Source organism: Lycium barbarum, chromosome 10 (genome assembly GCF_019175385.1).
Source record: "Lycium barbarum isolate Lr01 chromosome 10, ASM1917538v2, whole genome shotgun sequence".
NCBI classification, from domain to species: Eukaryota; Viridiplantae; Streptophyta; class Magnoliopsida; order Solanales; family Solanaceae; genus Lycium; species Lycium barbarum.
The window spans coordinates 17,102,367-17,119,725 of record NC_083346.1 but is presented as its reverse complement, the minus strand read 5'-3'; the positions used below and the strand labels follow the sequence as shown (position 1 = coordinate 17,119,725).

General features: G+C 36.3%; 1 protein-coding gene across 1 annotated transcript; it reads right to left on the bottom strand.

The window, feature by feature from the left end:
• Window positions 1–7,358: 7,358 nt before the first annotated feature.
• Window positions 7,359–13,736, bottom strand: LOC132615931 (WAT1-related protein At5g64700-like). The gene is made up of 7 exons (XM_060330538.1): window positions 13,449–13,736; window positions 12,890–12,952; window positions 12,647–12,763; window positions 10,027–10,270; window positions 9,246–9,404; window positions 8,324–8,475; window positions 7,359–7,578 (listed from the first exon to the last, which is right to left on the bottom strand). Exons 1-7 carry the CDS (start codon window positions 13,622–13,624, stop codon window positions 7,386–7,388), a joined length of 1,104 nt encoding a protein of 367 aa, XP_060186521.1. The 5' UTR covers window positions 13,625–13,736; the 3' UTR covers window positions 7,359–7,385.
• Window positions 13,737–17,359: the final 3,623 nt, after the last annotated feature.

Here is a 17,359-nt window from a genome sequence, read left to right as displayed (position 1 = left end):
GGAGGGTAGAGTGTACGCAGACCTTACTCCGACCAAGGGAGGACGGCTATTTCCAAAAGACCCTCGGCTCAATAAAAAACATAAAAAGAGGTCAGATGAGGCTAAAAGATTCAAAGCGATATGGAAATGCAAATAACGAAAGCGACACAGATAAAATAGGATAATCAAAGCACAGGAAATAACAGATAATAACAGAAACCAGAGCACAAGAAATTATACTGCGATAATGCGACTACTAATAAGGAAGGATAACGAGACTATCTACTATCCTTCTTCCCTAATATGGGTCCTCCAAACCCTCCTATCTAAGGTCATGTCCTCGGTAAGCTGTAACTGCACCATGTCGTGTCTAATTACCTCTCCCCAATACTTTTTCGGCCTACCCCTACCTCGTCTGAAACCATCCATGGCCAACCTCTCACACCTTCGCACTGGGGCATCTGTGTCTCTCCTCTTCACATGCCCAAACTATCTCAATCTCGCTTCCCGCATCTTGTCTTCCACCGAGGCCACTCTCACCTTGTCCCGAATATCCTCATTCTTAATCCTATCATTCCTGGTGTGGCCACACATCCATCTCAACATTCTCATCTCGGTAACATTTATCTTTTGAACGTGAGAGATCTAAACTGGCCAACACTCTGCCCCATACAACATAGTCGGTCTAACCATCACTTTGTAGAACTTGCCCTTAAGTTGTGGTGGCACTTTCTTGTCACATAGCACTCCGGAAGCGAGCCTCCATTTCATCCACCCCGCCCCAATATAATGTGTGGCATCATCGTTAATCTCCCCGCTGCCTTGCATAATAGGCCCAAGATACTTAAAACTACTTTTCTTCTGGATGGCCTGGGTACCAAGCCTCACTTCCAAGCCATCCTCCTGAGGTGCATCACTGAACTTGCACTCTAACTACTCTATCTTGGTCCTACTTAGCTCAAACCCTTTAGACTCCAAAGTATGTCTCCAACCCTCCAGCTTAGTGTTAACTCTGCTACGAGTCTCATCGATCAGGACTATGTCATCCGCGAAAAGCATACACCATGGCACCTCACCTTGAATTTGCCGCGTCAATCCACCCATCACCAAGGCAAATAAAAACGGACTAAGAGTTGATCCTTGATGCAACCCCATCACAACTGGAAAGTTCTCAGAGTCTCCTCCTACTGTCCTTACCTTGGTTTTGGCTCCTTCATACATGTCCTTGATCACCCTAATGTACGCTACAGGTACACCTTTAGCCTCCAAGCATCTCCATAGGATCTCTCCTGGAACTTTGTCGTAAGCCTTTTCTAAGTCGATGAATACCACGTGTAAGTCTCTCTTTCTCTCCCTATACTGCTCCACCAGTCTCCTCATAAGACGGCTTCTGTAGTTGAGCGTCCCGGCATGAATCCGAACTGGTTCTAAAATAGACGCGCCTCTCTTCACCCTCATCTCCACCACCGTTTCACACACTTTCATAGTATGGCTTAACAGCTTGATACCTCTATAATTGTTGCAACTCTGGATATCTCCCTTGTTCTTGTATAGAGGGATCATTACACTCGACCTCCATTCTTCGGGCATCATTGTCGTCTTAAAGATGACATTAAACAACCTAGTCAGTGTAATAACCCATATTAAATTAGGGGTTATTTTGGCATTTAATCAAAATAGAAAAAAAATAGATAGAAGAATTAAGTGGTACAAAATAAAAGAAAAGGAGGATTAAAGGGTCCTTTAGAAAAAAAAAAAAAAAAGGAAAAAGAGATGTGGTCCAAGCCCACAAAAAGAAAAAAGAAAAAGAAAATAAAGAGTAAAAGGGAATAAGAGAGTCAGATGTGAATTTGCAGAAGCAAAAGCAATAGAAGCCGAACAGAGAATTTTTTTTTAAAAAAACGCGGTAGAAGAAAGGGAGAAAAAGAGAGGAAGAGAGAGGAGAAAAATAAAGATTTTCCACCCAACTCATTAAGGTAATGATTCTAATATTTTATTTAAGTTTATTACATAATTATGGGTGAATCTTTATGGTGAAAACATGGGGATATTTTGAGGAATTGAGAAAGTTTAGCTCTAGGGTTCTTCAACCAAAATCATTGATTTGAAAGGGCAAATAGCGTCGGATTTTAGACTTCTATATATCGTTGGAATCCTCTCGTTAAGGCCTTTCCGAAAACATAAGTCTTGTCGGGTTTTGAACACATTGACCAGAGGGCGTTTTCATCCTTTAAAATTTGACTTTAACCGTTTAAGCCTATAAAAATATAGAAGTGGTTTACCCTAAGGTTTTTAACCATTCTAAATCCGTTTTGTGTAGTTTGAGGCAATCCGGAGACTCGAGAACGCAGTTTTGATTTATTGGGAAGTGTGCTTAAATTGTGAATTTGAGGTAAGTGAGACTTTAAGCTTTGGGTACTTGCTTTTCAAAACCCGTTTTAAAAATATGTTTTATTTGCCTGGTCCATGTGTTGGGGCGAGCCTGTGCTTGGCAGAATCGGTGGTCCTTAAGGCCAACCGCATATACTTTATTTTCAAATAATTCAAAACTCTCCTTATAAATTATTTTGTGATTTGATATAGCTGTGAGCCATGATATTGGGGCATTGTGTATGCTTCCCTTAGCATTGTGTATGCTTCATAATTATATTGCGGCATTGTGTATGCTTCTCTTAGCATTGTGTATGCTTCTTGATGATATTGGGGAATTGTGTATGCTTCCCTTAGCATTGTGTATGCTTCCTGACATATTTGGCACATTGTGTATGTTGTCGTGGATTCATAGTGTGGACTAATTCTTTAACTGCCACTTATGACGGTTCGTAGTGTAAATTGTGTTGAGATATATAATATATTTGATAAACAGTGGTTTGGACCTTGGTTGCTATTATATAATGATATATTCATGTGCATAATATTTTTGTTCTTGTTGTGTGTTTGTATTTTCTAACACTTGTTCCAGAGGTATTTGAAGTGGCGGGTCGAGGATCTTACTAGGTTATATTTATGTATAACTCACTCCTTACCTGCATGTCCATGTAGATACTATCGTTAAGAACGAGGATGGTAATTGAAGACTTCGTGAGTGGATTCTGTTGCTGAGGTGAGCCACCGCATTGTTCGTGGAGGCAGCCATTTCAGCTTTATCTAGTTTATTTCTAGTTATTTATTTTATTTTGGGTTTACATGACCGACACTCAAACTCATGTAACTCTGTTAAATGCTCTATGGTCTTAGCGTGGGATATGTGCTAGAGATTCTTTTTATCTTAGCGTTGATTGGTTTTCATAAATCGATTATGGATTTGGTTGGCGACTATTTCACATTTTTATCATTAATAATGTTGTTGGACCTGCACTTATTTTCTTTTAGTGCTTTTGTGAATGATTAAGAGTATGATATATGGTTCGCCTGGCGGGTGGTGTTTGCTGGGTGCCAATCACGTCTAGCGGGTATTTTGGGACGTGACAGTTAGCCACTCCAAACCTGCCGGGCCTGCGCTCTTCCAAAATTCCCCAAGAATCTCGTCAGGTCCGGTCGCTCTTCTCCTGCTCATCCTATGAACAGCACCCTTAACCTCCTCAACCTTAATACTCCTGCAATACCCAAAATCGTGATGCCTTCCTGTATACTCTAAATCTCCCAACATAATGTCTCTGTCCCCTTCTTCATTCAAGAGTTTGTGGAAGTATGACTGTCATTTCCGTCTAATGAGAGTCTTCTCTACCAATACTTTGCCATGATCGTCCTTGATTCACTTCACTTGATCCACATCACGTGCCTTTCTCTCCCTCGCCTTGGCTAGCCTGAACAATTTCTGATCCCCTCCTTTCTCCTCTAGTTCAGTATAAAGGCATTCAAAAGCTGCCGTTTTTGCCGTCGAAATCGCCAACTTCACCTCCTTCCTCACCATCTTATAAAGTTCCCTATTCGTCCACTTCTCCACCTCATCCTTTCTTTCTATCAACTTCGCATACGCCACCTTCTTTGCTTCCACCTTCCCTTGAACTTCTCCATTCCACCACCAGTCCCCTCGATGCTGACCACGACTACCTGTCGAGACCCCCAACACTTCCCTTACTACCACCCTAATGCAACTAGTCGTCCTATCCCACATACTGGTCACATCCCCACTACTATCCCAGGCCCCCATATCCTTCAATTTCTCTCCCATCACCAGGGAACTAGTCGTGGTCAAACTCCCCCATCTGATCCTAGGTCGGTCATCCATGACCTTCTTCTTCCTCGTCATCTTGATCCCTAAATCCATTACCAAGAGCTTATGTCGGGTTGTAAGGTTGTCGCTTGGAATGACCTTACAGTCTTTTCACAGACCTTTATCATCCTTCCTAAGGAGTAAAAATTATATCTGAGTCTTAGCCACCGAACTACGGAAGGTTACCAAGTGCTCCTCCTTCTTTGGGAAACTCGAATTGGCTATCACCAGCCCAAAAGCTCTTGCAAAATCCAAAAGTGAGACTCCTCCTCCATTCCTGTCCCCGAAGCCAAAGCCTCCATGCACATCATCATAACCTCCCGAAATAGGCCCGATGTGCCCATTGAAATCACCTCCCATGAATAGCTTCTCGGTAGGCGGTATGCCTCCCACTAACTCATCCAAATCCTCCAAAAAGCTCTTCTTCTCCTCCTCGCCTAAGCCCGCTTGTGGCGCATATGCACTAATAATGTTCAAAGTGACCTCTTCAACGACCACCTTAATCGACATCATCCTATCAGTGACTCTCCTAACCTCTACCACCTGATCCCTTAATTCACTATCTACTAAAATGCCTATCCCATTCCTATACTTCGACCTACCAGAGAGCCAAAGCTTATACCCGTCTACCTCCTTAGCTTTAGGACCTACCCATTTGGTCTCTTGGACACAGGCTTTATTAATCTTCCTCTTCTTAAGAATCTTAACTAGCTCTATGGACTTCCCCGTTAACGTCCCAATGTTCCAAGAACCTACTCTCAACCTAGACGCTCTTTTAACCCACTTACCCCTCCTAACCCTCACCCCTGTCCCCGAACGAGAACATGACCCTAGTCTACCATCACTAACCAAAGCCATGAAAACGAGTATGAACTAATAAATTATTCAAAGGTCTAAAGTCAGCAAAATGTAACTACAAGTGTATGAACAAATAATGGATATGGCAACCGGAAGTACCAACTCCAGTTGAACTGAACCTGGTCACCGCTAGAAAACACTGTTCAACGTTCGAGTTACTGTTCACTGTCGAGTTACTGTTCACTGCCGGAATAATGTTCACAAAGACCTGAAAGGGAGAAGAGAAGATGGGGGAAAAAGAAAAAAAAAAGAAAAAAGAAAAAAAGGAGAGAGAAAAAGAGGACTGGCCGGAAAATGGTGCCGAAAAAAGTTGTCGGCGATGGCACAGCGGTGTTCTGGCAGCGCCAGAAGCAGATAAAAAAAGGGGAAAAAAAGGAGAAGAAAAGTAAATCTGGCAAGAAAGGTGGCCGGCATTACCTGGTCATCGGCGTCACCTGAACAGTGATGAGGTATAGTCGCCGGTCGGGGAGGCGGGTGGGGGGGGGGGGGAGGGGAGGGAGGGAGTAGATCTTACCGTTGGGAGAGCAGAGGAGAGAGAAAGAGAGAACAGAAATACACAAAAATAAAAAAAAATGAAGGATGACAATGAGAAAATAATGTAGAGACTAGGGGCGTACCAAGCCCTAGCCGGCCATTTTCACCCATGGCTGGGCCTTTTGCGCGCCAAGCTTTTTCTCCGTCTTTACAGACTCAATATCTCCTAGGAAAGAGTTTTCCTTATTGGGCCTGAGGCCTAATAGGCTGCTCAAACCACTGGCATATGACAAGCAATTCAAGTACTATCCTAAAAGTGCTAAACTGAAAATCATACAACTGGGATTTGCGGATGACTTGCTACTCTTCTCTAGAGATGATCTGGCTTCTGTAAGTGTTGTCTATTCATACTTCAAACTGTTCTCAGCTGCTTCAAGTTTAAATGCCAACCTTAGCAAAAGTTCTATCTATTTTGGAGGTGTGCATCCAGTGGTTCAAGACCAGATCTTAGAGTTACTGGGCTTTACTAAGAGTGAAATGCCATTTAGATACTTGGGAGTCCCACTCAGTACCAAAAGGCTGTCAACTCTGCAATCTCAACCACTTATAGAGAAAATGCTCAATAGGATCACTTCTTGGACTTCTAAACTACTCTCCTATGCAGGAAGAGCTCAGTTGATTCAGAGTGTCCTAATGGGCATTCAAACATTTTGGTCCCAGATTTTCATTCTTCCAAAGAAATTCCTTGCAAAGATAATTACTATTTTCAGAAGATACTTATGGACTGGTAGCACTGAAGCAAGCAGGAAAGCTCTTATTCCATGGGATCACCTCTGCAAGCCTAAAGTTGCTGGTGGTCTTAATCTAACTGGCATTATGGAATGGAACAAAGCTGCTATCTCAAAACTTCTTTGGAATCTAAGCCACAAGCAAGACATGCTTTGGGTCAAATGGGTACATAACTACTACATAAAGGGCAGACCAATTTGGGAAGTTCAACCTACTCAAGCCTCATGGGTGATAACTAAGATTTTAAAGAGCAAGAAGTATTTTGAGAAAATAGGATACACCTACAATGAGTATCTAAGTCTCCAATCTTTCTCAATACAAAAGTTTTACAAAGCAATGCAGGAGGTATTCCCTAAGGTTCCTTGGAGGAAAATGGTATGCAACAACTATGGAGCCCCAAAATGGATATTTATATTCAGAGTTGCTGCATTGGAAAGACTATACACACGAGATAGACCTAACAAATGGGGGATCATTGCAACACTTGATTGCCCATTATGCTCTGTTGAGCCCGAGTCAATCACACATTTATTCTTTCTATGTCCCCACTCTTCGTATGTGTGGTCCAAAGTATTAGCGTGGCTAGGCATCAACAGAAAACCACAAGATTGGCAAACTGAGTTGACATGGATTTCTCAATGCAAAGGGAAATCAGCAGATGCAGAGATATTCAGGATGGTAGCAGCTGGATGTGTTTATCATATTTGGAAGGAACGAAATCTGAGGGTGTTTCAAAACAAAGCACGAGACCGGCAAAACATCATCAAGACAGTGATTCAAGAAGTATGCTATAGAGGGATGATACGAAGTGTCACTGAAGCGAAGTTGAGAACTCTGAATTTCTACCCTGTGTAATCTCAGTCCTTATTCTAGGTTAGAGTTCTGATATGTTGTAGTTGTCGCCGAGACTGAAGAAGGCTTGTTTCTTCGGCCTTTCTTTGTGTGCCGAAATTCCTCACTGTTAATAAAATCATTTTATTTACCAAAAAAAAAATTGTTATACAAATAATAACAATTTATTGAACATGCATAATTTTTTTTGTCACTAAACCCTCTAATTAGTAATTAATTAAACAGGAGAACAAGCATGTTGGATTCGAGCATTTGGTGTTGAGGATTGTTTCTCTACGATTGATTCTTCTTTTGATTCATTCTCTGCTTTTTCAACATCTCTAGTACTTGAAGCTTCCATCTTTTGCTCTTTAGATTTTCCCCATAGTACACTGTATAAGCCACCAACCAGCAAAATCACTCCTAAAATGCTGCATGCAGGTTAAAATATACAAAATATAAGTTCATCAATAACTAGCTTTAGAGACTGTTTGAGTTGGCTGATTGTAAATAACTAACAAGTATTACTAAGTTGAAATTAATTTTATAAATAAATAGTTACATTGTTTTAATAAAAGTGTTGAAATGGATAATGAGCAATTGATGTGTTTGGTAAAAAAATGTTGATATGCTATTTTTTGTGAAATGACTAAAATACCCTCAAGTTTTTGTAAAATTATATTTCCAAAACTATCTTTCTAAGGAAAAGTATGAATAACACATATGGGATGGAGGAGAAACTAGAGGTTTTGTTTAAATGGTATTCTCTGAATTAGAAAAAATATTAAAGATAAAATAGTAAACATTTGATCAAACTAAAAGTGTGTATAAGCTGAAGGCACAAGTTGTGGGGTAATCAACTTATAATTTTTGGCTGATTTTGGTTTATAAATACTTTAGGTATTTTCAAAAGCGTTGATAAGCCAACAAATGTTTATTAAGCCAATTTAATCAGTTTAAACTAACCCAAACTCCCTCTGACACAATTGACCTTCCATATATAGGTTCAAAATAATCAAATTTGGTCTTCATATTGATACTACGGTTTGCATTTCTGCTAATTTTGGTTAACATTGTTGGAGAACTGACCATGATTGGCTCATTTTATGCGACTTAATGCTTAATATTAGTACTAAATATGGCAGTAGGAAAAAGAAAAAAAAAACCAAATATTACCTTCCCAAACCAAGGATCTCTCCAAAAAGCACAGCAGAAGAAGCAATTGTAAAGATTAAGGCCAAGGGTGTTGTCATGGCCATGTACACTGGTCCTTTCTTCTCAACAACCCATGCTTGTAAGTAAAATGTAACTCCAGTCACCACTATTCCCTGCCAAATTTATGTTTTTTTTTTTTAAAAAAAATAAAGGTTAGCAAATTTAAACATAAACTTAACCTACAAGTAGTCTAACTAATTAGCATATGTAGCCAAGCTTTTAAAATCAACTTATTTAAAAAAAGAAAAAATTTGTCAGATTAGTGTTTTTTGACAAAGTACTTTTAGAGAGTAGCAGTTTGGTGTTTGACTAATCAATTTAAAAAGCACGTTTGCTAATATTAGCGAAGCAATTTGTTCTTGGCCAAGTCACCGAAAGTGTTTTTAAGAAAAAACTACCGTTTTCAGCTTTTGCTATTAATCAAAAATAATTATTATTATTTTTCTAAAAATATGGCCAAACTTCTCAACTCTCTAGTATAAGTATTTTTTAAAACTTAAAAAATACTTGTGGCTTCCCAATAACAACGCCAAACAAGCTACTATAAGACTAGCAAAAAGAGGTTATGGGTGACAAATCACCTTATATCCAAAACGTTACAAGAAAATGTCATCTTTTTTTTTTTCTTTTTTTTTTTTTTTTTTACTAACATAAGAAGTTTATATTGAAGTTCCCTTTTCAAATCAATAGTCCTAAGATATTATATATTAATTTGTTGTTTCAAAAAAGCTCTTTTGTTGTGACAATATAACGTTATCTAGTAGTAACATTCAAAGGTTGCTTAATCATGGAAACACCTTTTATTTCTTCCTTTTTTTTAAACTTTTGTGCTTGCTTTGTATCTTGTCATATAAATGACAAAGTTGGGCAGAATTTTACTTACACAGTAGGCAACAGAGAGGAGTCTAACATTCCATCCAAGCTTCCACTGAGAAGGATTTCTTGCTACAGCTATGGCAAAAACAAAAGATTGAATTGTGCTCATGAAGCATTGTAGAGTTGTACATAGTAGCTTTGATGGGTAACTCTTGAGAACTCGGTTCTGCCAAAGATAACACATGACAAGACATGAATTAAATCAATTGAAGGATGAATTCAAGTTATGTGCACTTGATAATGTATAATGTTTTTATATTATCATGTTATTTATTTCGGAAAACCATATGTTTATTTGATAAGTGATATTCCTTCTGTTACAGTTTAAGTGACTTTATTTCATTTTTAGTCTGTTCCAAAAAGAATCATCCTTTTTTAAAATTGAAAATAATTTAATCTAAACTTCTAATTTTACCCTTAATTATCACGAGTTTTTATAATGTTATGGCATGTTTAAGACTAGAAGCGGATCCAAGATTTGAACTTTATAGGGTCTGTATTCTAGGACATCGACTCCAGTTAGTACCTAGTTCTAAATTAGATTCTTTTACATATTTTAGTAGATTGCTTAACACATATATTGGGCTCAATTGAACCCATATGTTAAAGTCTAATATGCGCATGTTTAATTCAAAATATTACAGCACACAGATATTATAAATATGTTTAGAACCACGAATCATGTGCTCAGCTTAATAGGTTCACGTAAATTAAAACGGAGCAGCATAGTGACATGATGTGATAAGTAATATAATGCATTGTTTGTGTGTAATTGTTGAAGTAGGTACCTGCATGACAAGCCATGTAGCCCATAATGCATTAGCAAGCAACAAAAGGAAGACACCCTTGACCCAATTGTTAGAAGCAGCAGTGTTTTGGACTTGGCCATGATAGCTAAATAGATGATGATGCATCAGAAGTTTCACAGTTGGTCCCTTAAAGAATGCTATGGTTGAAGCTCCTCCTGCACAAAACACTATCCCCATAACCTTTGCAATTCCTGCCCCGGTCCTTATTTTGGCTGTCTCCATTCTGTTTTTATTAATGGCAAAATTAATGCAAATATAACATTAATTAGTTCAACTAAATTTGATAACTGTGGATAGTAATGATTATGGGTGGGCACTCCTTAGAATACATGTACATAACATAAAGAAGAATTAATCTAAATCTGAATGCCCACCCATCCAAGTGCTCAAACTAAAATTAACTAGCAGATATATAATAGATGTATACTTAATGTATAATATCTATATAACCATGTCTAATCATTGTGTAATTTATGTGCACCAACCAGAAAAAGTAAATAGTGAATCCATGGCTAGTTCTGTAAAAATCCCTAACATAAAACTGCACAGTATACTATTTCACTAAACTAAGGGAGTGCTAATTAAAGTGAAAAAAAGAAATTTATACCGAATCAATCTAGAATTAACCATCACAATCACAAAATTTAAGTGAAAATGTTAAATGTGTATCATTTAACTATAGTTAAGTGATAAAAATTTATATAGACATATATCTTGCATTCATTTGTTTGATATGAAACACTCGGTGCGAGTAAGTCTTTTTCCTTTTGTAGTACAAGGGTAGAATCTCTCTAATCATCCACGAAAAGGGATTGTTAATTCGAATTACAGAAAAAACTTGTTAATAAGAAAACTCTCAGCATCGGGAAATTTGGACTTTATCATTCTAATTCTCTTAAATATTACATCCATCTGATTAAATGAATCTGCATTCATTAAATTGGAGGGGTATGGTATCAAGCTTCGTGTACACATATGTACTATCTTTCTATAGAAGTGACCATATTGTATTTGATTTTATGTATGAAGCATTTAATTTACCATCGACAGGACGACCGACATTTCTTTTCTTTTCAATACCTTTATTTCCTTTACTTTTCAATCAGCTATAACATCATGAATGGTCTTATTATCCGATTTTCCTTTCTATTTGGAACATGTGCTTGTATAGGCATTATTTTCCAAATCTGTCTGGATTATAATTACATACTTGTCTTGAAAGAACTCTATTAATTGTAGCCTTAATTGTATGATAACAACACCGTATTCATCAATACGGACCTTATTCTGCAAGGACTGGCCCATTTTATTTTTTTAAAAGTACTAGAAAAAAGAACTCATAAAAAATTGTAAGTTCTTTACATGGATGAAATAGTAAATTTTTCGCACAATATGATCCATTTTCTTCTCTTTTTGCCCTCGATGCTACCTCTTCTTAGATTCTTTTTGTGTGCCAAAAGTAGTCAAAATTCCCATATCGTAAGTCGTAAACCCCTAACCTCTTCTCTCTTTAGCCTATTTCGGGTGAGTGAGCTTACTTATTTTTGACTAGTTAGCAAAAAGGTCAATTCAAATTATGTTCAAAGATTCCCTACATTTAAATGTTTGTTCTTTACCTTATGTGCGGCTTTTAGTACAAGATTCCAAATCTATCTGATTAAAAATAGTCAGATATAAAATGGCAACATCGACTCCAAATTAATACTAGTTCCATTACCATATAGGTACGTCCTAGCTAGTGGACCAGACTAAACTTTAACTTTCTAAAGTTCAGTGCTCGTCGTGACATTTTGCTTTAGTACTCAACTATATATGTGAATTTTACGTTCTATGTGAAACATTGTTATTGAAGTTCAAATACTACAACGTATCCACATAAGAGGTTGTCATTTCATGCACCTTGAAAGATGTACTAATATCTTTTCTATTTTACTTTTGTCATTTCACTTTTAAGACGATTCCATCATCTCATTTTCTTCCGCCCCTATTTAATTAAAGGAGTGCAAGTTATAAGTCAGATAAATCTTGTTAAGTAACACAGTTTATTTTACTACAATACGTAATTATCCTTGAACTTTTCCACTAATTATTCAATGCACACCTTAACTATTTTTTGTCGTAAAGATTAAGTAAATAAGTAAAATGGGCACAAAAAAAGAGTACAGGATCTTCTTGTGTCTTTTAGGCAAAAATATGCCCTCATAATTTCATACTGATTAGCGTAAAATATCACCTTTTACCGATCTTAATTAGTAACGGTCCCTTTTGCAAAGTATATTCTTGAAACCACCACGTACATAGATTATATTATTGCATATAATATAATTTATATTTTTCCAATAAGATTCTGTTATAAGTCCCTATTGGCGTCAGACCTAACTTTGATGAAAAGGACATGATGCTTCAAGAAGACCTGAGGCTTCTTTTTCTAATTTTAAATTGATAAATGCACATCCACAATGTTACTTACACACAAAGAGGACAACTATGAGAAGAACAAGAATAAAACTTAGATTTTTTGTTACCATTTAAAGAAACCAAAAGAAGACTAGAGGAGGACATATATATATAATTAAGCTTACTAGTATTAATACTTTACCTGAGAAGAACTGCAAGGATAAATGTAGTAACTGGAAGGCTGTTAGTAGCTGCAGCAGCCAAAGTTGCAGAAGTGTATTTAAGTGCCACTCCATAAATATTCAAGCTCAATGTAACCCTGATAAGGCACGAATATCAATACACACATAGAAATTCCCAAAACGCAAGTTCAATTCTCCATATATATATATATATATATATATATATATATATATATATATATATTGTAAAATGATTAACTTACCCACATAGAGAGAGCATGAAAATCTTGAAGCATATCAAGAATGACATTGGTGGTGCTGTTTTCCTACAAACACACAAACAGTGGGTCAGTATTATTATTGAAGTGCACACCCATCTCAACCTAAAGATTAAATTGTTAGCTAGAAAGAGCATATTTTATTTACTTAATTATGTCCTCAAAATGCTCCTCTCCTAATCCCTCGATTTTTTATGAACCAAACATGTAAAAATTCTTTATTTTTATTGTTATAATAGTTGGCGGAAAAACTTAATACTAGGACATATATATCCGCTCTCTGGTAACATGTTAAACTATATAAGTAACTATCTAATTTCAAAGTTCAATTATTAAGTAAATAAAAATCTGCTCGCTAACCGTTTAATCTTTCATACACACTTGAGCAGATACTCATGGTTAAAGAAAGATAAAGAAAAGGGTTAGTGGGATTACAAAAGATGTGCATTTTTAGAGGATCTGATACAAACACGAGCAACATAGATTATAGGAGATAATTAGTGTGAGCTTCATATATATAATCAAAACATTAAACACTATTTACCTTTCAAGGAACATGGCTATGGGAGCTAAGAAGACAGCAGCAGCAGCTTGTCTATAGAAGACAAAAACAAAAGGGTTCATACCAACATCAAACGCAACTTTCGAAAGCAAGAACATCCCTGTATATATGCCTTGTATTACTAAAACTGCTACACATGTTTTCCTTTTTCCATCCATTTCTCTCTTTTTTAGATGTCTTTTTGTTGAGAGAAAAACAAAAGTGTGAACTTTGGTTCTCTATTTTATTTGAAGCTGTCAATCAACTCACAAACTACGAAAGATTGTGAGGAAGAGGTGGGGTTTATATAATGGTGCGATTGGAAAAATAAACTAAAATATGACGATTGATAGTGATATAAGCTGCTTTTCAATTGGACCATGAGGGACCAGCAATAATAAAGTATCTAAAGCAAGACTATTTAGGGATGCTTCCTTTTTATTTCTTCTTTTTATGATAGGTTTTATATGTAAAATTTGCAACAGTGAGTAGATAATTACTACTTAATTAGCAAACGCTAAACAGCTTTTTAGATGGGCTTTTTAGGATCATGCATGGATCTATCAATAGTTATATAATAGTCTTGGTAAAGTTTACAAAAATTGACCGAAAGATCCTTTTAATAATTATAATTTGTTGTTTGATTTTTACCTTCAGATTTTTCCTCCTCTCTCGTAATCCTTATAAAATAATAAGTTCAGTTCTAACATCTTTTTTTTTTTTTCATATATTTCATACCTTCAATAAATGGAGGGAAAGTTAGGCATTGACCCCGACCTGTTTATTAATAAAAGTTAGCGGTATAAATATGATAGCGGCTACCGACAATTACTATCTCTAGTAGGAAGGAAACAATTTTCACTATAAAAAATGGATAATTTGTGGAGGTTGAAAGTTGCAATTCGCGGAGGTTTTAGCCTCTTTTAACAACTAGCGAAGACTAAAACCTCTGCGAATTGCAACTTTCAATCTCCGCAAATTACCCATTTTTTTGTAGTGTCCTAACATACATCAAAAGAGAGGGGGAACCTCTGTAACCAAGTTCAGTTCTAATTCCATTTTGCATTAGTTACTTCTCGCTTCATTTCAAAATAAATGAAGGTTTGGGACGTGACACATTTAGTAAGAAATTTAATCAACGGCATTAGTAAAAGTGTCACTTGACTAAATTATCTTAGGTCTTTTTTCCAAGCTTCCTTAAATATTTTAAAACAGTAAGCGTTCGGATTTAGAAAAACTATTAAAAAGAAGGATAATTTTGAAAAAATTAATTAATAAATTTTTGAACTATGAAAAATTCACTTATTTTGGACCAAAGAAAAATTCTAAAAAATTCATTCACTTTGAAATGAAAGGTGTAATATTTAGGGATTTTTGCACTCTAGTTAGTTTGGGAAAAATAGTTAACCGCTTTAGCCGTTGGAGAGGACCATCTCCTTCATCTTTTCCGTTGAGAGCACTGCAAGCAAATCACGCTAAGCTCCTTTGTTTGCCTTCCTTTCTCACCATTAGTCTACCGTTGCTCCACTCATAATCGACCCTGTTTCTACCATGTAATCACCCCAAAACACCCATCAACTTCACCACGTGAAACGACCCCAAAACACCCGTCAACATCACCACTCGAATCGACCCCACCACCATGTGAGAAGCTCATTTGTCAGCTTCATCATTGAGCTCTCCACATCCGCTGTTACACTAACGAACCACTCATGTACTACCGAATCTCCACCCATAAACCACCAATTTTCATCTCCATTTCAATCTACCCCGTCATTGATTGAGTTTGTTTTGGTCTTAATAAAAACAATGGGGTAAAGTCGAGATCGTTGAAGTTGCCAATGAGTTCTATGATTTATTGAGATTTCTTAATAAATTGATGATTTTGGTTCATTTGGGGTGTCATTTGGAAGTTGTGATTAAAATTTGAAGCTATTTAATGACATTTGACCGATTTCGGATGGAGTTTCGTGGTTAAAGTTCATAGACACGAAAACTTTGTATAATATTGTATAACAATGTAGAAGCATGTATAAATACCTCTTATACACTATTATGCACTTTTATACAAGATTGATACATATCTACCGTAAGTGTATAAGGTCATATAATGTTGTATATTGTGTGTATAAATATTGTTGCGAATGAAAATTGACTATCCGAGGGTAAACAAAAAGTATGACTACATGGATGTTGTTGACACCTAATTTTTTACCTCCCGCAATTTATTTTAAGAGCTCGGAGTCCTTGGACAATAAATAAAATTAGTTGTGCACCCTAAAGGGTCTAGGTAATTTTTATGAAATTATTTGGGATAATATTTCACCGTTTTAAATTGATAAAATAAATCTCCAGGGTAATTTTTTTTTTTTGGAAATCGATGATATTCAAAGAATATTTTTATTGACATTAATCAAAGGGGCAATAAAACCCTTTTTGGATAATTATTTGTTTAATTAATTAAATCAGCAAAAAATAGATTAATGAGTGATTTTATTCCATTTTATTGTCCAAGGTATTTTGAGTAATTAAAAGAATTTGACCATTCTACCCTTTAAATTTTGATTCGGTGTGCGTTTGTGTAGTTGATTAATTTTCTTTTATCTGATTAATTAATTCAAAACCAGTATCTACAAAATGATTTTTATTTTATTTATGAGTCATGTTTTAAATTATTTAAGTCCTAATGGACTAATAATTAGTTTTTCTTTATTTATTTATTAGTTTATTTTTCCCCACCCTCTATGAATATATATATAGACACACACACACACACCATGTATATACCAATATACATGGTGCGTATACATATATGTATATATATATATAATGGGCCCAGCGTTTTTTAAAAGAATAAAGGACCAGGCCCAGTCCAACAAAGGACCAGGACCCGGTCCACTAAGAGATTAAAACGGAGGGAGTATACTCCTCCCACCTGTTTCATTTAGAAGACCCTAGGGGTCTGTTGGTGCAAAGAAAAGAAAGGAGAGGCGGCTAGGGGTAAAACCCTAATGCCGCCTCCTGTTCCACCACCTACCCCGCCCCATTTTTCAGTCTCGTCCCATCGTTGAAACGTGTAACGTGAAGGAGGGGACGAAGCATTAATAGCTTCGTCCTTCTCTCACCAAAAAAAGGGCCAACAAAGGTACAATCCCCGTCTTTTATATTTTTCTGGCATTATTATTGTGATTTGAGGCATGTAGGCAGTTGATTTCGTTTTTACACTTAGATCTGGACCGTATATTGAGTTTGTGAGTGAGACTTGCATAAATTTGCAAGTCCCACATTGTTGGTTGCAAGGCTAAGAGGCATTCTGGGGTTTCTATAAATAGAAACCCCCATTTGTTCAAAAAAAGGGGTTGGAAACCACAAAGAGGCTAAAAATTGCTATTTTTAAGTCTTAAGAGTTCCAAAGTCAAAATTTTAGTTTTAAACTTAAGGTTTTTTTTAAAGTTTTTCCAATTCTAAAATTTATATTTTATTTGTTGTGTGGTGTGGTGTTTCTGTTGGCTTGAGTTTGGCATTGGAGCACAAGGTCCTCTAAATCCATCGCTTGACCCCGGTTATACTCACAAAAGATAAATACCTTTTAGTTTAATGCTTTATGTTTAGATTTATGTCATGTTTAGTTAATAAGATTAGTTGTGGGATGAAGTTTAAGTTATTATTCTAGTTGATTGCTTTTCATACTTGAATTCTGTTTATGTTGTGTTTTAGTTAATAAGATTGCTGGGGTTTTAGGATAAAGTTAAGTAGTTTTATTGCTTTTCATACTTAGATCTTGTTTGTGTTATGCTTAAGTAGTATGATTGTGTGGTTTATGATAGGATTTAAGTTAGTGCATTAGCTTGTCGCCCTTTTATCTTGCTTTTGTCTATATTATACCTAGTTTAGGTGTGTGTGTGGTTTAGGAT